At 50.0% G+C, this 23,656-nt stretch overlaps 2 protein-coding genes across 6 annotated transcripts in view; one reads left to right on the top strand and one right to left on the bottom strand.

Moving 5' to 3' along the window:
- Positions 1-23,656, top strand: part of FPGS (folylpolyglutamate synthase) — a 393,648-nt gene that overhangs the window by 11,153 nt on the left and 358,839 nt on the right. For 2 of the 5 annotated variants that reach the window (XM_086950762.1, XM_086950761.1), the window contains exon 2: positions 13,947-14,062. In XM_086950762.1, coding sequence (XP_086806888.1) covers positions 13,947-14,062 — 116 coding nt within the window. Of the gene's footprint in view, positions 1-13,946; positions 14,063-19,379; positions 19,683-23,416; positions 23,557-23,656 lie in introns of those variants that run through there. The other 3 variants (XM_086950765.1, XM_086950763.1, XM_086950764.1) reach the window with 3 other exon arrangements.
- Positions 11,584-18,963, bottom strand: LOC147662958 (peroxisome biogenesis factor 2-like). The gene is made up of 2 exons (XM_086950766.1): positions 18,746-18,963; positions 11,584-13,187 (listed from the first exon to the last, which is right to left on the bottom strand). Exon 2 carries the CDS (start codon positions 13,166-13,168, stop codon positions 12,248-12,250), a length of 921 nt encoding a protein of 306 aa, XP_086806892.1. The 5' UTR covers positions 13,169-13,187; positions 18,746-18,963; the 3' UTR covers positions 11,584-12,247.

Raw genomic sequence — 23,656 nt, 5'->3', positions numbered from 1 at the left:
GTTTTGTCAAGGGAAGGTGAACTATTTAGGTCATCTCGAAGGAGGGAAGGCAGCTCACCGCTGATCGTGTAGCCATTATCAATGCTATGACCGCCCCACGAACACAAAAGCAGGTGCGAGCCTTCATAGGCCTAACTTCTTACTGTAGACAGTGGATTTCCAATTTTTTGGCCATGGTCAAACCTCTTCTTGCCCTCACTACTAAAGACATATCAGACAGTTCCTTTCCTTGGACTAGAGAGCATGCGCAGGCCTTCCAAGATTTAAAGAGGGCTCTGTGTACTGCTCCAGTCCTCGGTACTCCTGATTATAGCAAACAATTTTTTTCTTTTTGTACATGAGACAGATGGCTGTGCGTGCGCTGTCTTGACCCAGATGTTCGGAGGTCACCATCGGCCATGTGCCTATTTTTCAGCCACCTTAGATACTGTTGCAAGGGCTCTCCCAGGATGCCTACGGGCGACAGCTGCGGCCGCCCCCATGGTCCGTCAGAGTGCGGGGATCGTCATGAACTCCCACCTGACTCTGATGCTCCCCCATTCTGTAGATACCCTCCTTAATAACACCAAGACACAGTACCTCACTAGCCCACGACTCACAGGATATGAACTGACACTCTTTGCCAGCCACATTAACATCAAAAGATGCACTGTACTAAACCCCGCCACATTACTCCCACTGGATACTCAGGATGCACGCTTAGACCCACATGACTGGATATTAAGGACAGAGCAGGAGATGAAGAGACGGGTTGACTTACAGGATAACCCGATAGCAGAACCAGAAGGTACACTGTATGCAAACGGATCATGTCTCAGAGGGTCAGATGGTAACACATCAGCCGCCTACGCCCTCACGACATTAGGGCAAGTAGTAGAAACAGCTTAGATTCCGCAGTGCTCTGCTCAAGCAGCAGAATTAGTGGCCCTCACTAGAGCTTGTGAGTTAAGCAAAGGGATGACAGTAAATATTTATACTAACAGCCAATATTCCTTCGGGGTGGCCCACAACTTTGGGGGGTTGTGGAAAGAAAGGAATTTCCTTACCTCCCATGGGACCAAGATTCAACATGGCCCCCTAATTCACCGACTGTTAGACTCCCTGACACTCCCCAGAAAGGTGGCCATTATAAAATGTAAGGCCCATAAGAAAGTGACAAATGATGTTGGGAAAGGCAATGCCCTGCTGACCAGGTGGCCAGACAAACAGCTCTTAGAAAAAAGGAAGGAATGTATGTAGGAGGTCCCGCTAGGTGGGTGGCAGATGAGGGCATGGTTGAAAACACAGTACAGAGTATGATTGATATTCAGACCCATACTACTCCTGAGGAACTAAGGGTGTGGAAGGAGCAATTAGCAAAGGAGGGAATTGATGGTTGCTGGGTCCGTACAACTATGGAAAGACAATGGATGTTACCTGACAGTCATGTGCTACCAGTAGTTACGATGGCCCATGGTCCAGCTCACATCAGTGCAAAAGGGATGTGTAAACTGTTGGAACCTACATGGTACAACTCTAAGATACCAGCGTATGCTGACAAGCTGGTTAAAACATGCATGATTTGCCTAATGTATAACCCAGGAAAAGGCACAGTTACTCCTAAGGGAGGATTCACTCCTCCTACCTTCCCTTTTGAAGTCCTCCAAATGGATTACATCCAGATAGACCAATGTACCAATTTGAAATATGTCCTAGTGGTGGTCTGTACCTTCAGCCGATGGGTGGAGGCCTACCCCGTCAAAGACTGCACCGCTATCACTACCGCCAAAGTGCTATTAAAAGAGAACCTCCCACAATTCGGTTAGCCCCACTTTGTCTGGAGTGATAACAGCACCCACTTTACGGTTCAAATTATGGAGTATGTCTGTACAGCATTGGGTATAAAACATAAATTTCATGCTTCTAACCACCCCCAGTCAGCAGGTCTAGAGGGGGTGTACAATGGCATCTTAAAAACTAAAATGGCCAAAATAGTAGCTGAGACCGGTGTCACTTGGGTTGATGCTCTGCCCTTAGCCCTACTGTCCACAAGAACAACGGCCCACACCAGAATAGGAATATCTCCCCATGAGACTGTGTTCGGGAGGCCTGCCAATGTATGGGGTGTCCCGCGGCCTAAGAAACTGTCTGGCATTGAATACCCTGTATTAACTGATTATCTGAACAGTCTAACTAATACCTTTTTGTACTCTTTATCACCAGTTGCACGAGGCCATACCTAACAAAAGCGAGGGCCCAGGACACGTTATCCAACCTGGTGACTGGGTCCTGATCCGGAACTTTCAACGTACTAAGAGCCACCGAGCCCTGCTGGACACAGCCCCGTCAGGTGTTACTGGCCACCCGCACTGCTGTGAAAGTAGAAGGTCGGAAGAATTGGGTGCATTCCTCTCACTGCCGGCGTGTGCCTCTGCCCCTCCCCTATGATCAGTGGCTGAGGGAAGGACAAGGTTACTCAGAAACAGAAACAGTCCCGACGTTTGTACCATTCAGCGATGCCAGACTGTATTCTGCATCTACGGAAGTAGAGAGTGACAGCATACTGAAAGGAAGTGTGGAACCTTCCCTTATCTCTGCTCAACACCAAGAACAATTGATTCCCGACCATACTGTCCCTACTTCCGACCGATATAACTTGCGCCCCCGAGGGAAGGCTTGCCCTTGACTTCACCAAGTGCCTATAGGCTGTAGGGCTGTGATCTTCCGAGCTGAGAGAAGTGCTGGTGTGTCAGACTAAGGTACGCCATAGGGCTCCTTGGCACCTGCGGCCAGTGAAGCAACCACCAATCGCAGACAGCCACTAGGGGTCCCTGGCTTAGCACAATGGCTGCCGTCCAAAACACCAGAATCCAGAAACAATATGTTAGTCTCCGACATAGTAAAGGCTTCATGGCTATCGTGGTAACACTGTTTGTCTCCCTCATCCTGTCTATCCTTGGTTGGCTGTTACTGATCTACCACCCTGTTACCTCATCAACTCCTACCCTGAGTCCTGCCGAACACCAGTATTTCACGCTACCAGCCCACAAATTACCCCGCTGTGCAGAATTCTTCAATAACACCTTCATCCAAATGTTGCATCATCACCAGCTGATCATGAACACTTCCAACTACTGGGTTTGTGGACTGAGGCCACATTCCATGATACACCCTGTCCCATTCTTTCCTTACCCCTTTTCCATTTCTGGGTCTTGTCTTGCATGGTGGATGTTGATACAGGAGGCCTACACTGTCAATTGTACTGCCAATTCTGCCCTTGGAACATTTCAGGATGACTTCTGGTGGAACAGATCTGGCCATGTCAATGCTCCTTTTTGCCCGACCAGCTCATCCACAACGCTACTATCACCAGATGAACTCAGTGAGATGGTAGTATTCAACTCAACTAATCGACTAAAATTTTCCAGATTCCGCACAAGAAGGATACTGCCTGATGAACAAGACACTGTGAGTGTCATAAATGTGCAAGGCAGTGTCTGCATTCATGGCCTAGGGACTAAGAAAGTTGGTACCAGTACGTGTGATATCACAAAAGCTTTAAACTCCACATCTCCTCCGAAGCTGGTGGCATCCCCCAACACCTATTTCATCTGTGGCACTGCCGCCTACACTTGGCTCCCCTGTAACTGGTCTGGTACCTCCTATCTGGCCTTCCTCCTTCCACCAACGTATTCTACCCATGGAGGTTATCACCTGTCAATGGATGGCGCTCTATGCCACTCATCTAGGAGTGTCATATCAGCTGAGGATACAGCAGGCCAGGAAACCGGGGACTTCTTTAAACGTTTTCTTCCTTTCTGAGGCCCCCATGGGTCCTTAAAGTCACCATCACAGAAACAGCTGGCACCCTCTCTGTCAATGCAGAGCTACAGGCGGACCGCCTCATAACGCTTCAGAATAGAATGGTCCTAGATGTCATCCTTGCTGATCGTAGTGGTGTGTGTAAATTGATCGGCTCCAGCTGCTGCGTGTACATAACAAACAACGCACCTATAGTGAACGATGCCATCCAAAGTCTGCATTGCCTTTCTTCCGAAATTCACCTGGATGAAGGCAACTGGTCCCTCACAGGCTGGATCTGGGGCCTCCTTTCCCAGTGGGGTGGAGGATCCTCATATTCCTTGCCTTGGGAGTAACTGTCCTGGTCTCCTGCTGTTTGTGCTTTCAGTGCCTGCCAGTGCTCTGTACAATGTGTGTCCAGACCATCAAGCCTCCACCCTCTAACATTCACAACACCAATTTGATGATGATGCTCCAACAAGAAACAGATGGCCTTATGAACATTGACATTTCTTAACCCCTTCCACACTGATGACGAACTGGGCTCGTCATGGCGTAGCCTCCTCGCACGCTGATGACGAGCCCAGCTCGTCACGTAACATGCGTTTTAAAAAATCTCAGCGCAGGAGCGGAATTCCGCTAGCGCGCATGAGGTTAAAGTATTTTCCACTCAATGGCAAAAGGAGGGTCTGAGGAAAAGTGTTCTTGTGATCGGCCTCATTTGTACTGGGACTCCATTGCTTTTTCATTGCCATCTCGTGTCAAACACTTCCACACGACCCACCTGGTCGTTTCTGCTGATGCCTGCGGAAATTCTAACTGACACGACAAAAACCATCTTACAGCCTGCATTTCTGCCCAGGAACTGTCACACACCCAACCCCCCCTGTTCTCTGCAATTCACCGGAAAGCCACGAGACACTCACACCCTGTGTAAATGATTTGTTTTCCATCTCCTGCTCCCAGCCTGGTAAACATCCTTGACACCGTGGTCAGGTTATCTGGACAATGGTCTGACTGTTGGTCCTTGGTCAGGGTGATTAAACAATGACCTGAAAGACCGGGCTTTGATCAAGGGGATTAAACAATGACCTGCAAGACTGAGCCTTGATCAAGCCGAGTGAACAATGATTTGTGTACCAAGCCTTGACCAGGTCACCATCTACAAACGTCGTCTGGATCTGGTTATCAACTGAAAACACTGCCCGATTAAACAATGAACTAACAGCCAAAAGACTGAAATTAAAAAGTATAAAAGGCTTGTAAGTTGCGGAGTAAAGTAGCAGCCTCTTCTGTCTTGTCTCTGTCTACCTTGGGACTCTGTTCCATAGCCCGGGTGTTAGAAGGGTGGTCCCAGAGGCCAGGTTATGTCTACCGGACTCCTCTGTGACCCACCTACCCCACCAATAATGCCGGGGCGGGCCTTGATATAGTCCAGGGGCTCTTTGATGTCTGGACCCTTACAGGCGGAGGTCCGAGGCTTTGGGGGCGGCCCGTCAGTTGGTCCTTTGATCCCTTTGAGGTTGCGTCCGGGAATTCCCAGACGCCCAGCAGGTCTGGAGCCAGAGGTGCACTCGAAACTGGCCCCCAGGAGAAGACCAGAGGTGTGACAGAAACCAGTCTCTCAGGGGAGGACGGAGGTGCAATCAAAACTCCTTGTCTTCTCTCGCTAGGGTAGCCCTCACCCTCCCAACGGGGGCTGGCGTCTGGAGCCTAAGCTGCGCCCGGGGCTGGGGTCATGCTAAGCCCATGGAGTCAGTGATCTCGGGAAGGGAAAATAGCTGCCGGTGGGCCAATGGGGCCTTGCGGGTTTCGGGTGCGCGGGCTGGGAAGGTGGCCGGGGACAGGCCAACACGGGCCGCGGGCGTTTGGTCGGACATGGGCAGGGCAGCCAGGGGTTTCTAAGTACGGAGCCGGGCTAACAGGAAGCTGAGGAACGGGGGGTGGGGGGGAACCACGCCACCAGGCCAGGTCCAACACCGGGCTATTGAATAAATCTGGGTTCATCCTGCAGACAAAGGCTCCTGTGTCTCCTTTTACTAAGTATGGAAGGTATGGAAGACTTGGGCGGTTCCCCCGCCGCCAAGACCCAGTAAGTGGGTTTAACCAGTTCTTCACTAGGAATCGCACACGCTAAGCGCGTGCTTTTTGTTTTGTGCTACCCAATTGGCCTTTGCGTGCGTCTTTTCAATTATCGCTTTTAATTATCGCGCCCAGACACGGGCGCGATAATTGAAAGCACATGGCTCGCAGTGGCGCGCGCGCGCAGCACTCGCGGGCTTCTTTGTTTTCCAAGCGGAAGTGAAAGCGAACGCTTTCCCTGCCGTTTGTTCTATTAGGGTGCCTCGTGTCTATGTCCCTGGCCGCTAGTATCCTCGTGTTTGAGCTCCTGTCCTCGTGTCAGTGTCACTGGCCGCTAGTATCCTCGTGTTTGAGCTCTTATCCTGTGTCTGTGTCCCTGGCCGCTAGTATCCTCGTGGTTGAGCTCCAGTCCTCGTGTCTGTGTCCCTGGCTGCTAGTATCCTCGTGTTTGAGCTCCAGCCCTCGTGTCTGTGTCCCTGGCCGCTTGTATCCTCCTCGTGTTTGAGCTCCTGTCCTTGTGTCTGTGTCCCTGGCCGCTAGTATCCTCGTGTCAGTGTACCTGGCCGCTAGTATCCTCGTGGTTGAGCTCTTATCCTCGCCACCTCTCCACACTCACCGAGTGCTGCGTGGGGCCCTTTTGCATTTTCCTGCTCGACGCGTTGTCCGGTCACTTGCCCGTTGGCTAGTGGCCTCTGTGAAGACGAACCTTCGACTTTACACCGCTGGTCTGGTTGCTTCAGACTAGCCCTTGCTCCCCTGAAAAGGAGCAGTCCATCAGACCTTTCCGGTCTGATCCAGAAGCCATCTTCGAGTCCTGCGTGGGTTGCATTTTCCAAAGCCTGTTGATTCCGATTTGAGAACCAACACCGCCGACAGCGAGAGCCTTTGTGGGACAGCTCGTGTCCACCACCTGGTTGTCCTCGATCCTTCCTGGTCCACGTGGCAGCGGAGACAAGCTTCACAACATCACCTGATCGCAACCCAATATCGCCTGGTTCCTTCCTGGTCACTGGCTAGTGACTCAGACTCTGTCCCCTCTGCTTTCAGGAACTCTACATCTTCGATCCACCCTTGGATCCAACCGGACTCTGCTCTCCTGGTCGTCTGCAGCATCTTTACCTCCAGGCTCCATAGAACTCCACAACGAAACCTGACGCACTTTGACACCTATGCACCCACTTCCTGTGGGTGAGGTAACAAGAGTACTCCGGTGCTCCTGTAGTGGTTTACACCTCTAGTGTCCTAGTTTTAAGTGGCTAAGTTCTAGTCCAGTCAAAAGACTCCTAAAACAGTAACTTTCTAACTTTTACGCACCGTTGACTTGTATTGGTAAACGCGGTTGCCTATAGACACTGCACCTGCATCCTGTGGGCCTCCTATGTCCTAACCTTCGTTAGTCCAGTGTAGCCCCGGCGATTTTCAAGGCCCTAGGCCTTACCATTGTTCGTGACGTGGTTCTTATAACACTATTTTTGTATATGGTTTGAGTGGCCACCAGGGCCTATCCATATTTGTGCAACTTTTGTATGTTATATGAAGTTCTTTGTTTAACGCTTGTGCTTCTGTGCTCATAGAGTATAGGGGATTATTCTAGTAATAAATATATATATTTTATAATATATAACTTGTGTGGTGTCCTTTCATTTGATGTTAAAAGGATTGCATATGGTAAAACAGCTGGCTTCACATGCCCTCTTGAGTTTAGCCTAAGACTGCTTTTGTCCATGCTACCACTAGGATAGCTGGTCTATAAGGTTGACTTACAACCAATCACCTTAAGGGTCGTTTGGACTGGTGCAAGGTGCTCACTACAATAGTGATCAGGCCACCTTCTAACACTCGTGTTTGAGCTCCTGTCCTCGTGTCTGTGTCCCTGGTCGCTAGTATCCTCGAATTGGAGCTCCTGTCCTCGTGTCTGTGTCCCTGGCCGCAAGTATCCCCGTGTTTGAGCTCCTGTCCTTGTGTCCATGTCCCTGGCCACTCTTATCCTTGTGTCCATGTCCCTGGCCGCTAGTATCCTCCTGATTGAACTCCTGACCTCATGTCTGTGCCCCTATCTGCTCCTGCCCCCTGCCCATAAACCCATACCCAGCTGTGCCCTATGTATGTGCCCCTAACCCCATGCCAGCTCCTGTCCTCGTGTCTCCCCCCACCCCCTAACATTTACTGTTTTCCGTGTTTGTGACCCTGCCCACTCCTGCACCGGGTGCCTGTAGCCCTATCAAAAACACTCTACCCAGCCCTACCTGCTATAGCTGCGGCCTGCCACAACACACAAACTACTACTACCGCGGGCTCTGTATGCCTGTCCCCACCCCGTGCACACTCATGCCCCGGTGTCTCTGTCCCTTTCCCTTTGTGCCCCAGTATCTCTGCCTCAGAATTAGTGTCCGCCACCTCAGCCTCAGTGCCCACTGCCCGTGCCAATGAACCAGTATATGCAGCCACTACACTGCCCCATAAGCGTGCCACTAGTGTGCGCGCCGCCTGCATCACCGCCTCTGCCCTCGCCCTAAACACCAGAGCATATAATCCATGAGCGTGCAAGTCCCACGGGATGTGTGTACCACCGGCTGCGGGGACGCTTACTCTACTGCCCTCAATAAACGGCCCTACTCGCTACTGATGCAACTCTAACCTTATTGCCTAGGTTCTTCTACATTATTGCCCCTAGTCACCGGCCCTAGTAATTGCTACCTCCGGTGGCCCAGCCCTTCTTGCCCCAGTGGTTCTGCCCTATCACCCATAATCACCAGCCCTACTGCTCCCTCGTCCCTCCACTAACTCTGCTCTTCTCACATCTGTGATTCTACCCCTACCTCCAATAACCACACCTAGTAACTATGCCCTCGTAATTCCAGGGATACTGACCTTTTTGCCCCGGTGGTTCTATCCTATTACCCCCAAGCACCACCCTAGTAACCGCTCCCTCCTACCTCCTGTCGCTCTGCTTTTCCTGCCTCTGGGATTCTGCCCCATATCCTCAATAACTGCTCTCGTAACTGCACCTTCTTGACTCTAATCAAACTACCAGCGTGTAGTTGTGCAATATGCAATGTACTATTTCTCTGGTATGTGTTCCGGAAGCTGCAGTATTAGTGTAGGCGGTGTGTGCAGGACTGTTTTTCACTGGCAAGTATTTATTTAATAGTCTATATAACAAAAGTTTAATTGCTACTGTCCAGGAGTATGGGGGAGGTTTGTTGAATTAACTATAAACTGATGTAACTGTTTGTGAAGGGAGCTCCTATTTGTAACATGATAAAGCCTTTGGCTTATTGACATTCCGATTCTCTTTAATTAAGGACACTCTGACCCTCTATTATTATGTTTTCTTTTATGTTGTCTATATAGCTTACATCGTGATCACATATCTTTTGTTTACCAAATACGCACTCCCATTGTTCTGTCATCTGTGTGTGCATTTTGTGCCACAGTGGCATACTTAGGTCTCGCATTACTGAAAATTACAGATATTGGTGTTGCATTATTATTTGCACCGCCAAAAGCTCAAACTTTTACTAATGCGAGACCTATTGCATTGCAAATGTTTGTTTCCTCACAGCTACGACCTCTGACGACTTGGTCGGTGACACACCAGTCTCCCAAAGCTTCCTTGAAGTGTTGCACTTCTGAAGTGTGACTGTGAAGTATAGCCGGCAAGGCGCTCTGTTGAGGCAATTTGTAAATATGCCGGTCTCTCACAAGCATAAAACCAAAAATAAATACTCTGTACTTTCCTTAAAAAATGAAGGCTGAAGCTCGCTACAATTATTCTCTGGGTTGCTTGACTGGAAAACGGAGCGTTGGAAAATCGTTCCACACAGAGGTTTCTCTCAGTTGATGTGCGCCGCGCGGCATTCGCAAAAGGCGCAATGGAGGCTCCAAAGTGTCTCAAGGGAAAAAGACTAGACCGCACACATCTACAGGAAGGGGAGCGGTCTGGTCATTCCCTAATGAAACAAAAATCCTCAACAGGCGAAAAACAGTACGTGGAGAAGATTTCCAACAAGGATTAACACTTCCTTTTTTACGAGGGTATTTAGCCAGTGGCGATTTTTAGGATAGGAGGCTGATATCCTTGAATTAACGCTGGAACAGGATAAGGGGTTCCTAGGACCTAGGAGCACGCCTTGACCCTGTATCAGAGGACCCAACCTACGAGTACGCCTAGACCCCTCATCAGAGGACACAACTTATGAGCACGCCTTGAACCTGCATCAGAGGACCCAACCTACGAGCACGCCTTGACCCCTCATAAGAGGAGCCAACCTATGAGCACGCCTTGACCCCTCATCAGAGTACACAACCTATGAACACGCCTTGACCCCGCATCAGAAGACTCAACCTACGAGCTCGCCTTGAACCTGCATCAGAGGAGACAAACTACGAGCACGCCACGACCCCGCATCAGAGGACTCAACCTACGAGCACGCCTCGACCCTACATCAGAGGACACAACCTACGAGCACGCCTTGACCCTGCATCAGAAGATCCAACCTATGAACACGCCTTGACCCCGCATCAGAGGACTCAACCTACGAGCACGCCTTGACCCCGCATCAGAGGACCCAACCTACGAGCACGCCTTGAACCTGCATCAGGAGAGCCAACCTACGAGCACGCCTTGAACCTGCATCAGAAGAGCCAACCTACGAGCACGCCTTGACCGCGCATCAAAGGACACAACTTTTGAGCACACCTTGACTCCGCATCAGAGGACTCAAACTACGAGCACACTTTGACCCTGCGTCAGAGGAGCCAACCTATGCGTACACCTTGACCCCCGCCTCAGAGGAGCCAAACTACGAGCACGCCTCGACCCCGCATCAGAGGACTCAACCTACGAGCACGCCTCGACCCTACATCAGAGGACACAACCTACGAGCACGCCTTGAACCTGCATCAGAAGATCCAACCTACGAGCACGCCTTGATCCCCGCCTCAGAGGAGCCAACCTACAAGCACACCGTGACCCCGTAGAGGAGCCAACCTACGAGCACGCCTTGACCCCGCATCAGAGGACCCAACCGAGGAGCACGCCTTGACCCCGCATCAGAGAACACAACCTATGAGCACGCCTTGACCCCGCATCAGAGGACCCAACCGACGAGCACGCCTTGACCCCGCATCGGAGGACTCAACCGACGAGCACGCCTTGACCCCGCATCAGAGAACACAATCTATGAGCACGCCTTGACCCCGCATCAGAGGACTCAACCTACGAGCACGTCTTGACCCTGCATCAGAAGAGCCAACCTACGAGCACGCCTTGAACCTGCATCAGTAGAGCCAACCTACGAGCACGCCTGGACCCTGCATCAGAAGAGCCAACCTACGAGCACGCCTTGACCACGCAGAGGAGCCAACCTACGACCACGCCTTGACCACGCAGAGGAGCCAACCTACGAGCACGCCTTGACCACGCATCAGAGGACCCAACCTATGATATGATAAATATGATTTCAATACTGCCCAATGGTTCAACAACATGCTGAGAATGAGGTGCGCCACTGTGCCGGATATCAGAAAAAGTTTAATAAAAGTCAGTTAAAAAATAAAATAATGCAGTAGCTCAGAATGTGTTAAAAAATGCAGAAAGATTCAATCATTTCCATGACTACCTAAGGAGTGCAAAAATAAACATGTTGCCATACAGGTCTCCTTTCTGGTTGTCACTGCACACCTCAAAAAACAGAGCAGTACGAAAGGAAAGACATGTTTGTTTTTGTTCTATAAACACTTGCTTTAATTATGCTGTAGCCTGACCTGCCCTTCTCCTCGGCTGATGGCTCTGGCAGCAGGTGTTGTGATGTCAGAACTCCACTATAATAAGTTATCACAGTTGAGTTCCGATGTCTTTTCTTTATAATCTGCGACTGGGTCACCGTTTGTAAAGAAATTAGAAACAGGTTTTTATACAGGGATTGCAGCATCCCATGGATTATAAAAGTATGTAATATATCTGAGCACATTGCACAATAATCACAAAAGCATTAATTGTTGTGATACTGGTTAAGTCTAACACTAACAGTCTTTTCAGCTCTTGGATATTCTGATCTGGTGCCCTACACTTGAACCAGATATACAATATTTGGGAACAAGGAATCCAAGGAAAGACAGATACACCTTACAAAAATATATATTATATCTATCCGAGCACATTATAAAATAATCATAGAAGCATTGTTATCCTATTAAAAATTTCGGTTTGCTTTTACATACCAAGAAAATCAGAATTCAAGCCTTCAGTAAAAGGCAATCATTTTACTATAATTGACACAATTCAGTGCAAATCTTGCTGAGAAGCGTTCATCTTTTTTATGATAATTATTCTCCACACCGTGCTCATTCTGGACCAGACATTTCCTGCAAATAGGAAGCTCTAGAGAGGTTGCATTTCACTGAGGTCAATCTTAAATTCAACTGGCTGTAGACTCTGCACTTCACACCCACATTTAGGACATGTGAAGTACATATCAAACAAATAGTTACTTTTAACACAATAATAACAGAACACATGTGTACAACCTATGGTGTGAGGCATGGTGGGCCACTCACCACAAAGAGAACATTCTTTACTATGCACAGAAACAGATTCAGAATTTGGAAAAGTACTTAGGTGAGGCTTGAAGCAAGAAAATAATCTTGTTTTAAGTCTTTGAACATTAATGAGAGGCAAGAGAAAAATCAGAAATTCAGCGAAGCCGTGCCATAACAGTTCTCTGTTCATGTATTCGAATCCTACTTGACGGACACTCTGAGGCCTACAGAAAACAGATCTGATCCCTAGAAGTCGCTCTGTCAGTGTTGCAAATTTTCCATTTTGAAGGAAAACCAGGAAGTTCAGCAGTCCACTTAGCTTCAGAAGGCCAGCTGTCAAACTAACAATAATTTTTGTTTTGTTGAAGGCTGATCCAAACAGATGGTTACTGAACAAATCGTAAGATCTTTCTTCCAACCATCGCCCGCCCACAGTGCAGATCAGAAACCATAATTTCTGCTGTGAATTCAAAGGCTGATACTTTTGAGTTTGAGAGAGGTCATTTCTGTACTTGATGTCCATGAGGGTCTGACCCACCGTGGCGTTCTTGGAGTAAACTGTGAATCTCCACAGAAAGATCCATAACAACGATTTCAGCTCAGGCTCCACGCGTGCCAGAAACCCTGGTTTAAACCCATGAAAACACTGAGTGAACTGCGACCAAACAAGTTGCTCCAGAGCTTTGTTGAGCTCAAGAGCATCCAACTGACTTATTCTGAGCACAGGGCTGATATTTTCAGAGTTCATCACTTTGGAAGACATGACGTTCGCAACTGTAGTCCTGCAGGGAAAATAATTGGGGAAAATTATACATTTAGCAAACGTAAAGGAACATTTCAATTCTATTAAGGACACATAAGTGAAGATTGTGCTCAACATTCTTCACTGAAAAACTCACAGCAAAAAAACAAATAAACTACAACTCCCATGAGTACTTGTAATATGTCATTAATCACATGACCCCAGAAACTAACCATAGTGATGTGGAACAACATCCCACTGCTTGTTCTCTTTCTTTGTACAAAACATGGCTTTTCTACCAATTCAAAGTAGCAAGTTCCCAATAGGAGTTGTCCCCCAGTGCACCGCGTTAATTGGTACCCGTAGGTATAATGAAGTTCAGTCAGACACAATGTTCATTCCAAGTTATTTTCTTATTATGATTTTCAAAACGTTTGTTGCGATTCCATATCACTTTAGATGTGGTACAAGTATTCCTTAAGCATCAGTAAATACATCCACAATGTTTCTCCCATGCATCCCTATGCATTTCGGGCTCGTACAGCCCTTCGTCAGGGGAGTGGTCATATTTGAGCTCACAGATTTGGCTGTCTATCTTTTTCAGTTTCTCGCAGATCTTGCTCACATGCACGTGAGCGCTCATGGGACGAGTGACTTCACTTGTGATTTTGGTGGCGGCATCGCTTGTTGCCCCGAGGTAGTAGCACAGTCTGTTCTCTTTTCCTTTGGTGTAGCTGCATGTGTGCATCAAATGACTTTCTATAATGCTTGGAGTAAAGTCAATATTCTTTTCTTTCAGTGAGTTGTAAAATGTCTCCAAAAATGTGTTACACACTTCACAATCTATCGCCTGACAACCTCTGGCCAGGAAACAACAAAGGAACAACAGACCAAACGTTGGCATACTTAAAAACGGTGCGTGCCTTACCCATTTAAGTGTTTTCTATCAATTCTCCATGGCTGTAATGTGAGCTTCATTGTTTCTCGTCCGTAGTTACAAGTATAAAACATGGAGATTGTAGGATCTTTCTGGCATAGATACCCCCACCCTTTGCCTGGTGTCAGTGTGGTTTGACTGCAGTTCACTGGGATCCTGCTAACCAAGACCCCAGTGGCCGTGCTCTCTCCTTTTAATTTGGTGGTACTTTGTACACCTCACAATTGGCATACTGGGGTACCACTGTAAGCCCCTAGTATATAGTACTGAGGTACCCAGGACATAGGTGCACCAGGGATCTCTGATGGGCTGCAGCATGTATTGTGACACCTATGGGAGTCCATGCAAACTGTGTCTACAGGAGCTGCTATCGCAGTCTGCGTGAAATGGTGCTTGCACCTTTCATTTAGGTATAGGGTTTCCATTATATCCAGTTCACTGCCCTTTTAACCTATATGTCACCCCTAAGGTAGGCCCTAAAGCAATGCTACTTGAACCCCCATCCTTTAAAAGGGAATGCCTTACAGCACAATTCTCAGGAAGCACAAGAATCCGGAACTCACTAACTTGATGATGACTTTCAAAACAGACCTGAAAACTCTTCTCTTCCAATGTTACTTTAGCTAAGACGTTGCAATCAACTCTTGGCTTAAAACTCAATACTAATTCAACCTTTTACGGGCATATATACCTTTCATACAATCTGTACACTACACCAAACTTTTACTGCTGTATATACCTTGTGTACACTCTGCATTCAACCATACCGCCATATACACCTTCTGCAGACTCTGTATACCACCTCAACCATCTACGAACATACATACATACATAAACACACCTTTTTTACATTCTGTTTATTGCCTTGTAATGTAGCACACCTCGAGATAGGCGTCATGGGTGGTCTAGTTGTTTCAACCTGTCTACGTGTGGTTTTGGTTCAGTCCAGCGAGTATTGCAAATAAAAATACACAGTCATGGCTGAGTAGTCAGTTGTGTGCCCGCAAGTAACCAAGAGAACGTCTAGTGTCATATGTTTTGCTAATACCACGTGTTGGCCTAGCGTGCAAGGCCCGACTCTACACTGGCTACGAGGCCAGTACTCGTACCATGCCCTGATTGCAGTCAGGATCCTGCAGCAACCCGTCGGCCGCCTCCAGCGCTAGCAGTGATCACGTCCACTGTGCGGCAGCTCTGGAACACCCACATCGGCCCGCCGGCATCAGTAAGTGCTGTGGCAAATGCCAAATGGCTAATTATGCATGAGACATTTCAAAGCAAAATAAAATAATTAAAAGAGTAGAGAAGTACCTGTTCGTAAAGTGCCCTCAGCCCCAATAAACGAGCGAGCCAAAGAGCAGAGGCAAATTATCCAAACACACTCAAATCAGCACCCAGCTCCAGGGCCACAGTACCTCTCAGGCCAGCAACAACAGTGAAGTGACCCTGCAACCACAATGAAAACAGCCCCAAGCAGGATCAACCCATAGAATAAAGATATTGAGACAGAAGAAGACAATCTAGCATCAACGGTCCCAGTCGCCAGCAACAGGTCCATAGGAGGGCCCTACATACGCCCCACAAACTGCTCACCACCCCTCTGTCAGGCAAGAGTATTGCATACCCTGCAGTTACAGTGCTCGTACCGTGAGAAAAACACACTCACTCCGAGTTCCGCGAGGACCAATCACGAAACAGCACATATTCGCGACATCATGGTCACAGTTACGACCATATAGCTGTTCATTGTTGAGGGAGCCCCCTCATCACAAGCACCCAAGTGGAAAGAATGGGTGGAGTGACCCCATTTCAATTTCGAAAGCGCCAACGTAGCAGCCGAACAACGTCATGTACTTCTACTACACCTAGGAGGCAAAGATATCCCTGAGATCTATAAAACCCTAGTGGAAACGACTCCTAAGACGTACACAATGTTGATCACAGCTCTGAACGTGCACATTGAACTCAATGGAGAAAAGCACTATGAAAAGTTCTTCCTTATACAGGCCAGTCAAGAGCCAGAAGAATCGATTAAAGCATTTCATGGATGACTGAAAGAGCTTGCGAGTTTCACGAAGAAGAAGAACAAATACGAGGCCAGTTCATTCAAGGGTGCTCATATGCCAAAACCTGAGAAACCGTATTTCAAGTTTAAGGAAAATTGCACCAAGACATTCTGACACTCGGAAGGTCAAAATAACTATCCAAAGCAAGAGCGTCCTACATGGAGGCTTTCTTCCACAGAGTCATCAAGAGAGAACCAGTCAACGCCATCCAACCACGCTGCACAACTGACACCCCAAAACGGCCTACAGAAGCAAAGATGTCATGTGGGTACTGCGGAGTACAACCCCCACAGGCTGAGCGAATGCCCAGCCAGAAGCACAAAATACACGGCCTGCAGAAAGTATAACCACTTTGCCAAAGTCTGCAGGTCACCGAAACCATTTAAGGAGACTGTTCAAGCTGCCACCAGTGGGTCAAAAGTCATGGATGATGAAGTTGCAGAATATACTGTTCACACAATTTTTTCAGTCGGGCCTGTGGCATAGATGCATACCATCAAAACACACATGATGGACGGAATGTGGCAAAACATCCCAGTCACAGATCTGGGTTTAATCCATCGTTATTTTGCTTACCAAGCCACCCCAGTTCTGACATGGCGATATGCAAATCAGTCTCGACCCTGTGCCTCATGGAACAGTCCAGCCCTAACTGCCAAGCCATTTCTTTCCTTGACCGGAATCAAGCATCCTAGGACCAGTTTCTGGCTATCAGCCGTCTTCAGCCAAGATAGCTTGACTCCAGTGGCCTAGTGAGCACGGGACCCACGTCTGGGCATACCCTTTCGACGTAGGGTGAACAGCAAAACATACGAGATGATAGACTGAATGTTGCACAATGGCAAAACATTCACCCCCAGCCACCGATCTGGGTTTAATCCATCGTTATTTTGCTTTCCAAGCCACCCCAGTTCAGACATGGCCATATGCAAATCAATCAGTGGGTACTGCGGAGGACAAACTCACAGACCGAGCGAATGCCCGGCCAGAGGCATAAAATACACAGCCTGCAGAAAGTATAGCCACTTTGCCAAAGTCTGCAGGTCACTGAAACAGAAACCCTTTAAGGAGACTGTTCAAGCTGTCACCAGTGAGTCAGAAGTCATGGATGATGAAGTTTCAGACTATACCACAACCTCACGAATATGGGGAACAACTCAGGAAGAAGCGTTCCAACAAATGAAGTAAGTCCTTTTGGAAGACAGCACCCTGTTATACTTCAATCAGCTGAAACCATCAACCATTGCCGTCTATGTGAGCCTATAAGGGCTAGGAGCCGTCCTTTTCAAACAACAGCACCAAGGTGACCGGACTGCCCTGGCCTGTGCCACTAAATCAGTCACAAGAGCAGAACAAAGATACTATCAAATTGAGAAGGAGGCTATGGCCATACACAGGGCTTCGCAGGCACTTTCTCTTGTACATCTATGGACACACATTTGTAATCAATACTGATTACAAAACCCTTGTGCCCCTCTTACTAGGCTCTGCATCTAAATCACCACCCTGTATCGAGAACTGGATGCTTCATGTACAGGAGTACAATTGCAAGGTGGAGTATCAGCCTGATGCAAAGAACCCAGCGGACTACCTCACCTGCCACCACTGAGCAGCTACTGAGAAAGAAGCAGATAAGCCAAAAGAAACGAAGACTACGACGGATATGTTGCCGAGTGGTCCAGGCCACTCCCACTGTCTTTCGACACCATGATGTCTGTCACTCAAGCTGACAAATGCCTGCAGCTAGCGATGGCAGCAATTTAATCAGGCAAGTGGTACACGCTCTAGACACACATGTCCCAGAGAACCCCACAAGCTAAAAGGAATTTAAAATCTCTATTCAATTTTTGCCATGAGCTCATGACTGAGTCCAATGCATGTCTGCTGTGAGGACCCCGCCTCGAAATACCGTACAGCCTAACAGACCAAACAATGCAACTTGTCCACCAAAGCATAATCAAGACCCAGAGCAGGCTCTTAACTAAATTCTGGTTTCCAGGCATGGATGAAATGGTAGAAGCAGCCAGAGGTGCTAAGTACCAGGATCCTCTGCAGCAGCGTCCCTGGTGCTCACTGAGCCAGGCTTCCAGCAGCCATGGCAGTGCGCTACTTTGGATTATGCTCGTGTCCTGGACGGATGCTACACTTCGTCGTAATAGATGACTATACAAAAAATATCCTGAGGTTAAACGGGTGTGATCCCAAGCACCCTTCGATGTCATCTCAAAAACTGAGAAGTGGAATTCCACCCATGGCTTAATGAAAGAATTGAAAACTGACACTGCTCCGCCATGCCAGAGCCTGGAGTTTGCAGAGCGCCTGTGGTCATGGGGCATCTATCCCAGAGGGATAACACCCGCTGGCCGCGCGCCAACAGAGGAGGAGAGTGAACATGTTTTCTTGTGTGTATTTTTTCCGAATGTGGATAAAAACGGACCTTTGAGCATCTCCTGCGGCGTTCACGGCATTGAGGCGTGCGCGCGCATTTACTGCTCAAACACATGTGGAAATGGACTCCTGTCCGCTTCATTTACCACAAAACACGGAAGAAATATGGATCAAAACAGACAGAAAAGAAACAACAACAACAAATACCGTCAGAGCGGGAGCCCCGCTGTACACGGCGCTCGGAGCGGGGGTGTGTGTAGAAGATAAAACCATCGATACATAAAACCGCCGGCGGGGCGGCAGGGCCCGCGCTCACCGGGCGGCGGCGGAGGAGGCCGGGCCGGGGGGTCTCTCAGGGACCCTGAGGGAGGCCTGCGCACTCACCTCTGGGACTGCGCCTGCGCCTGCGCACTCAAATGTGGGTCTGCGCCTGCGCACTCGCCTCTGGGTCTGCGCCTGCGCGCGCTCCTCTCGGTCCGCGCTCTAGTTGTTGGATGGTACGCGTCTGTGGCGCAGGCTTGCGAATAAAGGGGGCCTGCACACTAAAGGCTGACAGCAGTCTAGTTGTTCGGTAGTAGATGTTTGTAGCGTCATGGAGGGGCGGGGCCGCAAGGGCTTCGCGTCCAATTGGCAGACCTAGGCGTGCACGCAAGAGACAACATTGGGTGGCTGGGAGGCGGGTTTGTAAGGAGTCTGCGGGGATTGGGCAAGCAGGCGCAGGCTCCTCAGTGATGCGGCGGCATGGTGAAAGTTCAGAGAGTGGTGCGTCAGAGGGCGGTGCGTGAGGTCAGAGGGCGGAGCGTAGCGTCAGAGGGCGGAGCGTGAGTTCAGAGGGCGGTGCGTCAGGTCAGAGGGCGCGGCTCCACGCACATGGCCGCCATTTGACACCTTGGGGCGGGCTCTCCGCACATGGCCGGGCCCTTGTGCCGGGGGCGGGGCCGCGCGCACATGGCGCCGGTTGGACGGCCTGGGGGCGGCTGAGGTCACGGGGAGGGGCGAGCGCGAGGCTCCGGCGGGGCCCAGCATGGCTCCCGGGCTCGGCGCCAGGCAGGCTGCGCTGCTGCTTCTGTGTGCGGGGAGAGGCCTGGGGGCCCGAGGGTACAGCACCCCGGCGGAGGCGCGGGCCCTCAGCATGGAGTACCAGGTGAGGGGGGTCAGAGGGCAGGGGCGTAGGAGACCCTAAAATTCGGGGGGGGGGGGGACAGGGACAACCTTGTGGACTTTCCAGTGACAAATCACCGCCCGTTAAACAAATACAATCGCATGCTTTCGAAGTGAAATATTGAGACAAGCAGGCATGTTGTCCCAGTTTTCATGTGTGCTTTATTGTTATTTACATTCATATAGTAATCAGACCAAGTGTTAAAGAACCATGTATATGAATCTTGCTGCACCAAGCAAACATAGGTCGCTGACTCAGGGTGGGGGCGTCGTGTTTGCAAGTTTGCAAACATGTTTTCCACTTAACTATGGCTGTATCATATTTGTAATAATATACACGAAGAGGGGTGGAGAGGAAAGAAAAACCTATAACAAAGCGTACAAGCAGTGACACAGTTGTGTATTATGAAAAACTGCCCTCACTCACACACAATGTGTGTGACATACTTCATCATCGGGTCTGCTGCGACGCCCAGGCGTAGCCACGCTAAGGGCTGAACATAGGGAGGGGAAACATAAAATACAAGGACAAAGTGCAACACAAAACTGAAAGTGACAACCATGTTCACAACAGGAAAAGACAATCCAGGACTGGGTACTGTGTCAGAACAAAAAGTGCAGTCAAAAATAGTGAAGTTAAAACTGGCTCCTGGAAACCCAATTTAACTTTATTGATGGGTTCCAAGGACAGGATTAAAACTGATTTACGGATGGTGGTGTTAAAGTAGGAAGTTAGGAACCCCTAACACCCCTCCTTTACTGCTAATGTCAACATGTTTCGACCTAAGCGTGCCCTCAAATGGTCGGTCACATCGGTCTTCTTCAGGACGTCTGGCTGTCCCAGTTTCATATAGTAACCCCCTTACCTTAGTCTGGTGCTATAGATGTACTAGTAGATTTCTCAATCAATTAGGTCCATGTGGAGGGAATTCCACCAACACGGATGATATGTACTGCAAGGAAATAAATAGCATTCACAACTGTCAACAAGGCCAAATGTTGCCTACACTGGCTCACTGGTTAGAGGAGGTAGACCCTGATGCAGAGGTCAGACCCGGGACCAGGGTTCAATTCCCGACGCGGCAGGGTCTTGAGCTCAAAAATGTCCACGGACTCGATAATTCTCGCCTCAGTGCCTACTCGAATCATGGGTTCACACTCTGCAACTCTGGGCAACAGCTTGCTTAATCTCCACTACGGCCCACCGCGATGGGATGCCTGGTCTTCACCTTGGGGATGCCCAGTAGGGGTTATCTCGCAGGGAAAGCCAGGACGGGTTCCCAAAGCAAGCGCTAAGAGACCTGTCGGTGATTTGGCGCTATATAAATCGAAATTAACATAACATAACATAACACTGCAGTGTTTTAAAACAACGTATTCCCTCGTCTTGCGTAATACCCCTCCATCTTAAATATATTTCTTTATTTCAAACCCACAGGCAACTGCTAGCCACTCAGTTGACCCTACCTTAAACCAATTGTTACAAAAATTGATAAAAGTGTCCTACTAATCTTTTAAAATGCCAAACCTATCGTAAATGGCTCTCACAGGAAGATTATAATCTCCACTAGGTGACTTCATGATCTTTTCGTAATCCATAGTATGTGCCCATATATATGTGTATGTATGGCACTGGGGAGGTGGTGAGTGACTGGCACTGGGGGGGTGGAGAGTGACTGGCACTGGGGGGGTGGAGAGAGACTGGCACTGGGGGGGTGGAGAGAGACTGGCACTGGGGGGGTGGAGAGTATGACTGGCACTGGGGGGGGTGGAGAGTATGACTGGCACGGGGGGTGGAGAGTATGACTGGCACTGGGGTGGGTGGAGAGTGACTGGCACTGGGGTGGGTCGAGAGTGACTGGCACTGGGGGGCTGGAGAGTGACTGGCACTGGGGGGCTGGAGAGTGACTGGCACTGGGGGGCTGGAGAGTGACTGGCACTGGGGGGGGTGGAGAGTGACTGGCACTGGGGGGGTGGAGAGTATGACTGGCACTGGGGGGATGTAGAGTATGACTGGCACTGGGGGGATGTAGAGTATGACTGGCACTGGGGGGATGTAGAGTATGACTGGCACTGGGGGGGTGGAGAGTGACTGGCACTGGAGGGGTGGAGAGTGCCTGGCACTGGAGGGTGGAGAGTGCCTGGAACTGGAGGGTGGAGAGTGCCTGGCACTGGAGGGTGGAGAGTGCCTGGCACTGGTGGGGGGGGGGAGTTATGACTGGCACTGGTGGGGGGAGAGTGACTGGTACCTGGGGGGGTGGAGAGTGACTGGCACTGGGGGTGGGGTGGAGAGTGACTGGCACTGGGGGTGGGGTGGCGAGTATGACTGGTACTGGGGGTGGGGTGGAGAGTATGACTGGTACTGGGGGTGGGATGGAGAGTATGACTGGTACTGGGGTGGCGTGTATGACTGGTACTGGGGGTGGGGTGGAGAGTATGACTGGTACTGGGGGTGGGGTGGTGAGTGACTGGCACTAGGGGGTTGGAGAGTGACTGGCACTGGGGGGTTGGAGAGTGACTGGTACTGGGGGGTTGGAGAGTGACTGGTACTGGGGGGTGGAGAGTGACTGGTACTGGGTGGGGTGGAGAGTGACTGGTACTGGGGGGTGGAGAGTGACTGGCACTGGGGGGGTGTGGGATCTTGACTGGCACTGTGGGGCTGGAGAGTATGACTGGCACAGGGGGGTGGAGAGTATGACTGGCACGTGGGGGTGGAGAGTATGACTGGCACTGGGGGGGTGGAGAGTATGACTGGCACTGGGGGGGGTGGAGAGTATGACTGGCACAGGGGGGTGGAGAGTATGACTGGCACTGGGGGGGGTGGAGAGTATGACTGGCACTGGGGGGATGGAGAGTATGACTGGCACTGGAGGGGTGGAGAGTATGACTGGCACTGGAGGGGTGGAGAGTGACTGGCACTGGAGGGGTGGAGAGTGACTGGCACTGGAGGGGTGGAGAGTGACTGGCACTGGAGGGTGGAGAGTGACTGGCACTGGTGGGGGGGGGGGGGAGTTATGACTGGCACTGGTGGGGGGAGAGTGACTGGTACCTGGGGGGGTGGAGAGTGACTGGTACTGGGGGTGGGGTGGCGAGTATGACTGGTACTGGGGGGGGGGGTGGAGAGTATGACTGGTACTGGGGGTGGGATGGAGAGTATGACTGGTACTGGGGTGGCGAGTATGACTGGTACTGGGGGTGTGGTGGAGAGTATGAATGGTACTGGGGGTGGGGTGGAGAGTATGACTGGTACTGGGGGTGGGGTGGTGAGTATGACTGGTACTGGGCGGGTGGAGAGTGACTGGTACTGGGCGGGTGGAGAGTGACTGGTACTGGGGGTGGGGTGGAGAGTATGACTGGTACTGGGGGTGGGGTGGCGAGTATGACTGGTACTGGGCGGGTGGAGAGTGACTGGCAATGGGCGGGTGGAGAGTATGACTGGTACTGGGGGGGTGGAGAGTATGACTGGTACTAGGGGTGGCGAGTATGACTGGTACTAGGGTTGGAGAGCATAGATTACAGAGCATCTTATCCCTTCAAACGTGCTCGGGAACCACCATTTGATGGAGGTGCTTGTTCAGGGAGCCTGTGGTGTGGGCTGTAGTTAGTGTATTTGTTTTTACCTTCTGAGGCAGATCGTTTATTGACCTCAAGGTTACAGGTTTGTGTTTGCTCTTCTCGCAAGAGGCGCTGGATCGTAGTGTTGTGGGCGTTGCTGTTACTCTGGGGATACTGTGTGTATGCTGAGCTAGCCTGCTCATCCGGCTCGGTGCGGAGGTTGCACGTTATGGCTTCACGCAGTGCTTGATTGCACGAGGGAGCCTTCATACTCTGGGCTAATTACCTGTAAAGGTATCCAGGTGCGTCACATGATGTTTATGCACTGTCTCCTAGGACGACAAGCTTTCATGTTTATTTTGTCCTTGGGACAAGTACGCTCCACCTCCAGCAGCACAAACC

Source organism: Lissotriton vulgaris, unplaced genomic scaffold, assembly GCF_964263255.1.
Source record: "Lissotriton vulgaris unplaced genomic scaffold, aLisVul1.2 SCAFFOLD_995, whole genome shotgun sequence".
Taxonomy (NCBI): Eukaryota; Metazoa; Chordata; class Amphibia; order Caudata; family Salamandridae; genus Lissotriton; species Lissotriton vulgaris.
Note: the sequence above shows the minus strand (reverse complement) of the source record. Positions and strands in the feature narration are given on the sequence as shown.